Source organism: Eupeodes corollae, chromosome 3 (genome assembly GCF_945859685.1).
Source record: "Eupeodes corollae chromosome 3, idEupCoro1.1, whole genome shotgun sequence".
Classification (NCBI taxonomy): Eukaryota; Metazoa; Arthropoda; class Insecta; order Diptera; family Syrphidae; genus Eupeodes; species Eupeodes corollae.
In genome coordinates this window covers 72,851,277-72,861,726 of record NC_079149.1, presented here as the reverse complement: position 1 = coordinate 72,861,726, position 10,450 = coordinate 72,851,277, and the positions used below count along the sequence as shown (strand labels likewise).

The 10,450-nt window shown below is 33.0% G+C and overlaps 2 protein-coding genes across 2 annotated transcripts; both read right to left on the bottom strand.

Moving 5' to 3' along the window:
- Positions 1–4,375: 4,375 nt before the first annotated feature.
- On the bottom strand, positions 4,376–5,811 carry LOC129950552 (uncharacterized). Its single transcript, XM_056062486.1, has 2 exons — positions 5,254–5,811; positions 4,376–5,113 (listed from the first exon to the last, which is right to left on the bottom strand). The coding sequence occupies exons 1-2, from the start codon at positions 5,809–5,811 to the stop codon at positions 4,376–4,378; spliced, it is 1,296 nt and encodes a 431-aa protein (XP_055918461.1).
- A 1-nt stretch (position 5,812) lies between these two features.
- On the bottom strand, positions 5,813–7,774 carry LOC129950551 (uncharacterized). The gene has a single exon (XM_056062485.1). It carries the CDS (start codon positions 7,772–7,774, stop codon positions 5,813–5,815), a length of 1,962 nt encoding a protein of 653 aa, XP_055918460.1.
- Positions 7,775–10,450: the final 2,676 nt, after the last annotated feature.

The following is a 10,450-nucleotide window of genomic DNA, read 5'->3' as shown; positions in this document are numbered from 1 at the left end:
TGCATTGACAATATTTGATTATTAAAAGGGCAATTTTTTATTGTTTGGATTTTTAAAAAAATATTGATTTTTTTTTCAAAATCCTATGTCTCAAAAACTTGTCAACACATTTTTACGAAATTCAAAAGTAAGGCGTATATTTACAATCACTAAACAAGTGCATACCAAAAATATTTTTAAAACAAAATTGAAAAATTTTATATATACAAAATTAATTAAAAAAAAGCCACTCTAACGTTTTTCAAAAAAAAATTGAAAAATAAAGGTTTTTTTTATTTATAAAATGGAATTTAAATTTTAGAAGACAAACTTATTTTTCACGTAAAATTTTGAATATTACAATTGTTTCTTTTTTGTAAATTATGTTAACTGTGCATGACCCCAAAAGAACGCATTGTTTTCACAACATTTTAATAACATTCCTATGTTTTATCCACATTAATGCATTTAGTACATATTTTTAGTTATATTTATTTTTTGTTATTTTTATAACAATAACTATTGTTAATACCAACGCACTATAGCCGTCCGTGTAGCGCAACTGTATTATTCTTTACGAATAAGGTTATTTATTTCGCCTAAATAAAAGGATAAATACTTAGTACAAGTTTAGGAATAGCAATTTCTTGTACTTGTTCGTACGCTTGTTTCTTTTAAAATTTCGTCGTCGTTCTATAAAAACTCCCTAAGTCCATTTTCCGCAAAAATGAAAAAAATACGGTAAGTTCATGCAATTGACAAAATTTATATTTTTACAAAACTCCCTAAGCTTAACGAAGCACCATTTTTAAATTGTAAAGAATTAAAACTCCCAAAATCTATCAAATTGCATGTTGATTTCAAACTTTTAATGCAAATATCTCAAAACACAAAAAATTGACTTAGGGAGTTTTAATATAACGACGACGATTTAACGAAAAAAATAAACTGAACGTAATAACTCCATGGCTGAGCACACCAATGAACTATTCTTTATTCGTTTTAGACACTACACAACCAATAGGCGATCGCTTTACAATTTAAACATACATGTTCTTCCTCTTTCTTATCTCAGATCAGAAAATTGACTTTCCATCCTGGTTCTTCTAATATTAAACTTAAATAAAGTCTTGGGATGAATCGCACGGTTTTTTTGACAAGTTGTGTCTTGGGATGAATCACAAGTTTTTTGACCAATCAAATTGCATTTATATCTATGAAGACAAACTTATTTTACAGGTAATTTTTTTAAATGTTATAAAGGTACTTTAAACAGACGCTAAGCATATAGGAGCAAGTTCGTGCGACTTAGTCGTGCATTTTATTTCATTTTTTATTTTACAAGAAACAAACAAATTAGGTCCTTAAAATAAAACTTAAACTAACATACCTATTCTACCTATAAACTACTTAAAACTAGAACAACCACAGCAGCAAATCTACGTTTATTGTTTTCACTCTTCTTTTTGTCGTTGTTTATTTTTAATTTTTTTGTTTATTGATTTTTAATTTTTGTACTTTTTAATTATTTTTCTTGCCGATTCTACTTAAAACTAAACCCTAAAACTATGAAACAAGTACGTAAGCCAGCCAAGGATTAAAACCCTATCCCGACTACCCACTATCAAGTACCGATTCAGGCCACCAAAAGTGGTTCTCCTGCTTCACCCTATCAATTCGGTCCCGTTCGTACGCAGGCCTATTGACCCAAAGGCCTCTGCTCCGCCTTGTGCCATGACCAATCTAACACACTAACCATAAAGCCACGGGTACTTCTATCAAATAAATAAATAACATAAATTATTGAAAAAAAAAAATTATTTCAAACAAGGCAAAAATCGAATATAGCTATGTATCACAGGATGCATACAATCTGCAAGTCTTATGAATAAATATCTCATTACTAAGATACAATTTGCATATTTTTCGATAAATGGTTGAAGTGGAAGTTTTAAAATTTTACGAGGGCACATTTAATGTTTAACTTATAAAAATGTTTACTCAAGGAAAATTCAAAACCATCACTTCATCGCTTTAAGAATTTTTATATCACCCTAGAGATAATGACTGTCGATTAAGGTATGTTGTGAAGATAAACATATGATAATAAGATGTCTTATTTACACCCAAACAAAAAAGAAGATGTAATTCTTCGTTTTAAGAATGTCTTTTAAGTTTGATTTTTCTTTTTATTACCTATGTTATATGTATATAGAGTTTGAAGGCATTTGTATCATGAGCTGCAATTTACATTTTTCTCAAGTTCCTACTTAATCTTATTGCTTTCATTTCTTTTTTGATTTTTTTTATATCCATTACATCCACGTTGTTTAAAATAACCGAATAACAGATTTTATGGGAAAATATCGATTAAAAGCTGTTGTTCAATGTTGAAAATGCTACACCACTGTTTTGAACGAATGAAACTTGACTAATGAAGAGTATTTTGTTTGTAATTGACTAAAGATGATCGCCCGAAAGGCCGATTAAAGGGTTAAATTTTCATTTTTCCGACAGTTTGGATAATTTTATTTCTATAAGCCTTTTTCAAAAAGAGACTGGCTTTTTAAGATTCAAATTGCTTAAGATATTTTTTTTTAATTCTGGGATACCTTTCCTAATATGTACCCCAAAAAAATTTTAAGTTAACCACTTCACAAAGAAGGTTGAATCACTTGGGAATAATTTTGTGGAATTTTTTATAAGTTGCTTAATTATTCTTGCAAATGTCCTTTTAATATTTTATTTTTCTGTAAAATCGAAAGATTTTTACCTTCCTGCGTTCCCACATCAACTAGGGGTTTATTCGTCTAATCTCAAAAACTTTTAGCGCGATTCAGTAACCAAGCATTTAATTTGTGTTTTAATGTGATTGTCAACACTCTATATTTTTTGGGGTAGTAAGTAAAGCATAGAGTTTTTTGTTAACAGTGGGAAGTAAATTTCATGAAATTGATCTAAGATTTGAATATTTTAACTTACTCGTATTCCTCTACATAACATATAAAATCTTAGTCATTTATACTTTTTAAGGGAAGAAGGAAGGACACAACTGTAAACCACTGCTGTGATTTATATATACAAATGTTTAAAAAAAGTCAAATTCATTACTAGGTAAATAGGCCGCCAAAAAATATTAAAGTTGTGTTATTTTAAGCTTTCTTGTCTACTTTCGATAAACTGGGTACAAGAACCAAATCTAGCTAGGCTAGGTAATACGTCCAGTCCTTAAAAATACATAGTATCCCTAAATTTCTTGACAAACGAATTTCAAATATTTATATTTATGATATACATTTGTTGTATTGTGCTATAAGTAATAATTATCATCACATTTGTTTAAATTTATAATTTCTTCACAAAAAATATGAATTGTATGTAATTCTATAAAGGAGTTCGCTTTTTGTTTAGAGTTGGGGTTAGGACGACAAAATGATGAATTAACGTATTAACGTATGTACATTAGCACGCACACTTTCTATAAAACAAAAGATTTTAATTAAAGCGGTGTCCAAAAATGTCAATGTTTTCAAATCGAATGTTTTCAAATCGACGAGCTGACTACAATAACTACCAATGTAAATTCACTTTTTATCCAATTATGCAGGGATATTTAATTGTTGGTTAAATCCTTCTTCGTTCTTGTATTATAAACTTCAAATTTAGTATGCATGTGTGTTTGTGATTGTTATTTTTTTACTCAAAAACTATTGGCTGGATTTAAATGAAACCTTACAATAATGTAGAAAACGATCAAGGCACATTGAAAAGGGCACAAACACAATCTTAGCTGGAAAACAACTCAGGGTTTGATGTGTCTTGAATCGAACGATATTTATTTTCCGATTATGTTCCCCATCATTTCGATTTGTATCATTATTTTATACCTACTTCCGAATATGGCTCCGAAAGTCAGAAACGTAGAAGACATTTGCATCAACATTTTCAGTAGAATACTAAAATCTTTTAAAAAACTTAGCTTATTACAATTCTCAAGGCAGACAAGCCTTAACTTAAAAAGTAATAGATCAATTAGGTTGCTGAAAATTTGTAATGTTTTTTACAAACTAGCTCTATTTTGAGCTAAAAAATTACTTTTTAAAGTTTCGAAATAAACTAAACTTTTAGCAAATATTCGATTAAAAAAATGAAAGACGTGGTTAAGTTGCGGTTACTTGGTAGAAAGAACGTTTTATTTCGGTATTGTTTCGGTTTCTTTTTCTTTTTAATTTAAATTTTATTATTAATATGGCCGATAAGGCGGGCTATTTGAATTTTATACCATTTAATAATAATTCACAATAGGGTATTTTAATTCAAATTTTAATTAAGTTTATTTTATAATTCATTTTAATGCATTGTCGAAACACCGGAAGCTTTGAAAGCCTGCAGGTCTTCAAAATTCTTCTTCTGGGATTAGGGCCAGTTTAACGATTGGACGTCTGAGTATTCCGTTTCGTGTCTTGATATCGGTGACCCTGACCTTTCCGTCCTGCCCTTCGACGACCACCACGACTCTGCCCATTGCCCATTGTTGTGGAGGAGTGTGGTCCTCGTGAATGAGAACGAGCTTTCCCACGATGAGATTGGGTTGCTCGTTGATCCACTTGGACCGAACCTGAAGGCAAAGCAGATACGCTTTTGACCACTTCTGCCAGAACTGCTGCTTGAGCCAGCATAGCAGTTGCCATCTTCTCAAGCAAGCCATCTGCTGTTCCGGGACATTCTCTGGGGGAAGTGACCGCAATGGACTGCCTACTAACAAGTGCGCTGGCGTTAGTGCTTCTCCATCGTTGGGGTCCGCGCTTAATGGAGCGATTGGCCTTGAATTGAGGATTGCCTCGACCTCGATTAGCACGGTAAGCAGCTCTTCTGCTGTTAGGAGTGCGTTTCCCACGGTACGATGCAACAGTGTTTTCGCCGCTTTCACTGCCGCCTCCCACAGACCTCCGAAGTGGGGGCTCTTGGAGGTATGAAGGCGAAACTGAACCCTTCTTCTGCTGCGTACTAGTAAATGGCTTGCTTCCCTCGCTCGAACTCTTCTCCAACCTCTTTCAAGATCCTCTGGGCTCCCACAAAGTTCGTCCCGTTGTCGCAGTGAATCGTCTTCGGAATTCCTCGTCGACCAATAAACCTTTTGAGAGCAAGAATAAAACATTCGGAAGAAAGATTAGTAGCTAATGCAAAATGTACAGCTTTGGAGGTGAAACAAACAAAAACAACTATGTACGTTTTATACGGTGGCCGACCACGAATTTTTAAAGAGGTATATACAGGGCCACAAAAATCTACGCCACATATTAAAAAGGGTCTTTGTGCTCGCAGCCGATCTGCTGGCAGATTTCCCATGATTTGTTGAAGCAACTTTGGTTTATACCTAAAGCACTGTACGCCATTTCGTACAACTTTTTGACATGCTTCTTTGGCGTTTATTATCCAAATTTTTTGGCGAAGCAATGCCACCATTGCTTGAGCTCCAGCATGGCAATTTTTTCTATGCAAATGCGTTAAGTACACTTTTATAAATTGCGAATTTTTTGTCAATAGTAATGGAAACTTGGCATCGTATTCAATTGGTGCGTGTAAAAGACGCCCACCTACTCGAATAAGCGAAAATGAACAATTGTTATCATTGAACTCATGTAAGAATGGATTGAGTTTTTGAATATGATTTGACAATGTTAATTTTCTTTTTAGTTTTTGAATCTCCTCGGAAAATTCGTTGTTTTGAACAGTTTCAACAATTTTCAAGAATGCTAAATGCAACTCTTCTGCCGTGGGTGATTCTTCAAATACCTTTGTCTTATCTTTTAAAACTACAAAGAAACGCATTTCATGTACAAATGTTGTAACTAATTCTAAATGCTAAATGCAACTCTTCTGCCGTGGGTGATTCTTCAAATACCTTTGTTTTATCTTTTAAAACTGCAAAGAAACGCATTACACGTACAAATGTTATAACTAATTCTATATACGACGTTTCTTCTTCAATAAGCTCCATGAGTTTCGTACGGCAATTTTCAACTGCTACAAGAGCAACATTTGTTTTTCGCTTTTCTAAAGCTTCATTCTCTGGAGACAACTCGAAATGCGAATTGACTGGCCATAATTTTGGGTCTTCTAGTAAGAATGGCGGTCCATTAAACCATATTGAACTATTGAGCTCATCGACGTTACATCCTCTAGACACAATGTCTGCTGGATTTTGATTTGTTGGACCATGTTTCCATGATACATTATTTGTCCACTCTTGGATTTCTGAAACTCTGTTTGCTACAAAAGTTGTAAGTGAAGTTGGATGGGTTTTTATCCAATGCAACGTTATTTCAGAGTCGGTCCAAAAAACAATTTGGTCATCGTCAAGATTCAACATTGCCGATACTCTTAACCATAATTTAAAAAGAGTATGCGCTGCGCAAAGTTCTAATCGCGGAAGCGATTTAGTTTTTAAAGGAGCCACTTTGGACTTTGCAGTTAATAGCGTCGACTTGATATCTGCCGTACTTTGACTTCGGATATAAATGCAACATCCATAAGCTCTCATCGATGCATCGGCGAACCCATGAATTTGAATTTTTGACTTCGAATGGGTTTCGACAAACCTTGATATTTTTATCTCGGAGAACTGAGAAAGATTTGCTTTGAAGTTTTGCCAACAAGTATCAAGGCGCAATGGAATCGACTCATCCCAATCAAGTTTTGCAATCCAAAGCTCTTGCAATAAGATTTTTGCTTTGGTAACGATGGGGCATAGTAGACCAAGAGGGTCAAACAGACGAGCAGAAACTGAAAGAATATTTCGTTTGGTGGTTTTTAGATCATGGAAAGTATCTTCCAGATTGAAAGAAAATGTATCTTTTTTCGGCTGCCAACAAATTCCCAAAGTTTTTGTACGGTCTGAGTCATTAAATTTTATGGATTTTTCTGTACTTTCAGCATTGTACAATTCTGGATGGTTTGAATACCATTCAGCCAACTGAAATCCACCCTGTTTCAATACTTCTTCCATTTCATATTGAATAGTTTTTAAGGTTTCAATTTCATCGGCACCAGTTAAAAGATCGTCCACATAAAAATCGTTTTGAACAATTTTTGACCCCGTAGGGTATGAATCTTTGGAGATATGGCCCAACATCTTCAAACACCGTATTGCTAAAAATGGTACTGGAGAAGTGCCATACGTAACAGTGTTAAGGCGAAAATATTGTAAAGGTTGAGAGGGATTCTGCCTCCACACTATGAGCTGGTAAATCGAATGCTCTTCAGCAATGAGAACTTGCCGGTACATTTTCGCAATATTAGCCGTAATGGCATATTTATGAGTGCGAAAACGGAGCAATGTCGAAAACAGCTCCTCTTGAATGGTTGGCCCAACCATCAAGATGTCATTCAGAGAAACTTGAGTAGGCGTTTTACATGATGCATCAAAAACTACACGAAGCTTAGTACTTGTGCTTTGCGTTCGCAAGACACGCTGATGTGGAATGAAATAGTGTGGGAATTTGGGAATCTCATTATTCGTTGGTGACATATGTCCCAATGATAGATATTCATTCATGAAATCCATGTACTTTGCTCTCAAATCATTATTTCTTGAAATTTTTCTCTGAAGTGCAAGGAATCGACTTTTGGCTGCTTCAAACGACGAACCAAGTGAATTCGGCGAAGATTTAAATGGCAATTTTACCTCAAACCGACCTATAGGCAAAAGTTTTGTATTTGCCACAAAATGATCCTCGCACATTTTTTGTTCCGGTGTTAGAAACTTTCTTGTCTCTCCCGGAATTTCTTCCATTAACCAGAATTTTTGCACGATTTTATCCAAGTCTGGCAATTCTTCAGACTGGCATACCAAATTACATTGTTTGGTATTTGAATTTGTACTCTTGGGATATTTTCCAGATACGATCCAACCAAGCAAAGTTTTTTGGTTGGGAAATCGGGACCTTTTTTAATTTGACCAACAGATAACAATTCAAAGAATATTTCTGCTCCTATTAGCAAATCAATTTTTCGCGGTTTATTGAAACAAGGATCGGCCAGTTGAATATTGGAAGGAATATTCCATTCGCTGTATTTATAGCATGATCGGGTTGATATTTAGAAATTGAATTCATAACCTAATAATCTGCAGAGAATGAATAGTCATTGAATCGTGACTTTACTTCTGCCGTTAACTTTTGATTAACTGTGGTACTTGCTTTACCAATACCAAGTAAATTAAGAGACTTTGTATTGACCAGAAATGCCCTTTATTTGTACTACAGCAGTAGCAAGAATAACTTGGTCAGTTAGAACCGAGGCATGCATAGCTTGAAAACTTATGGGAGCTTGGGTTGACATGTACCATTAAAAGTTGTTTCATATTGATGTAACAACGTATGATGCGAAAAATTTGTTTATTTTCATATAAAAATTCCGATGAAAATTTAATTTATTATCACCGTGTTAATGTGCAAATAAAGTTAATTAACTTCAACTAATACTGTTTATCAATCACAATCTATTGATTGCATTAAATATCGAAACGAGAAAAAACCAAAAAATACAACTTTTAATTATTTTCTGAATCACACTGTATCCAAAGATTATTTTGCTTCGCTGGCTACGAACACCACAAGTGACAAATGAAACTTGACGAAAGTGAACGAAAGAGAGAATGAGAAAAAAAATGTCATTCAAATGTCAACTCGGTTTACAAAAAATGTAAACAAACTTCTTTTCGCGAAATCGGAATTAAATTCACTTTCTTTTTAATTTTTTAATCAATTTAATTTAGTTTTATTAATTCAATTAAGTAAGTTAATGTGTAATTTAATTAAGTAAAAGTGAATTTCGTTCGAGAAAAAATAATTTTACACCTTCGTGAGCCAGTGGATGGATAAAGTAATGACAGCGGCAGCGCGGCAGATTCAGCGATAAGAACGAGAACAAATTTAATTTTTTTTATATATTAATTGAATTGTGAATTATTAGTTTAAACTCACTTATTTAATTATAAACACAAATAAAATTTTAATAAAATGCAATTTAAAATCACCAAGTTGTTGTTTGTTTTATTCACCACAATATATGTATATATTTGTTGTTTGATATTAAAAGTGACAAAGATTGAAAGTGGGTGCAATTTTGAATTGATTCAAATAGAAATCAAAATCTTTAAATCGATTAAAATAAAATAAAATTTTAAAATTAAATTATTTTGCACTTTCAATTTTTGTGAATACCTCTTGATTACAAGTATCGTCTACTTTGGACGTCACTTTCCTTTTGCAGTCTTCGCAAATGCAATTTTCGTGCATTGAATATGTGGATGACTATGGAGCTTTGGTGCTTCGATGGGGATGTCGTGAACGATCGGCGATTGCTGCTTCTTGGTTTTAAAGTGGGGTGGTTTTTCGCTCGATTAATTTTATAGTCTTTTTTTGTTTGTGTTTTAAGCACTCACGCACGATTTGATTGATTTTACCGTCTACCGATTTTAATTAGTTTTAATTTTTTAATAAGAGACGCGAATATTTATGTACTATATATATGTATGTATGTGAATACTTCGTGTAATTTAATAAAATTTATAAATTATTTAATATATAATTTGTCGCTACTCGGGCGCCATGAAAATGTGTAATGTTTTTTACAAACTAGCTCTATTTTGATCTAAAAAATTACTTTTTAAAGTTTCGAAATAAATTAAACTTTTAGCAAATATTCGATTAAAAAAATGAAAGACGTGGTTAAGTTGCGGTTACTTGGTAGAAAGAACGTTTTATTTCGGTATTGTTTCAGTTTCTTTTTCTTCTTTTTATTTTTAATTTAAATTTTATTATTAATTTGGCCGATAAGGCAGGCTATTTGAATTTTATACCATTTAATAATAATTCACAATAGGGTATTTTAATTCAAATTTTAATTAAGTTTATTTTATAATTCATTTTAATGCATTGTCGAAACAGTTGCTTTATTCAGTAAGTAAAATATATGGAATTTTGTTTTAAATGAAAAACAAAAAATGTATTTAGTTTTTAAGAAAATGAGACAAAATTTAAATGTTTGTGTACTCAGGTTTGCTCTACCCTTGTCAATAAATACGCGTATTATAACTCTTTTTTTTATAATTAGCAAACACTAAAAGGGTTTTGTATACCTTTAATATGCCAAAGACACAGTGTGAGCATTAGGAAAAGAGGGAAGGGTTGGATAGGAGGTGTCGGTGTACATTGGTTTTAAATTTCTGAACATTGCAATGAAAGGGAAAGATAGAGCGTGGCAAGGCGTTCCACATTCGCGTAGTACGGCTAAAAAAAGAATCTCTGTACTTCATAGTAAGGCCGAAGTTGGGCTCAAGGGTAAACTGATGGGCATTCCTAGAAGCGCGGGTATTACGGTTAAATTGTTGTTAATGTCACCAATCATTTTAAAAGCTCTTTTTTGAATATTGTCCAAGAGGCTTAAATAAGCTACTGGAGCACCA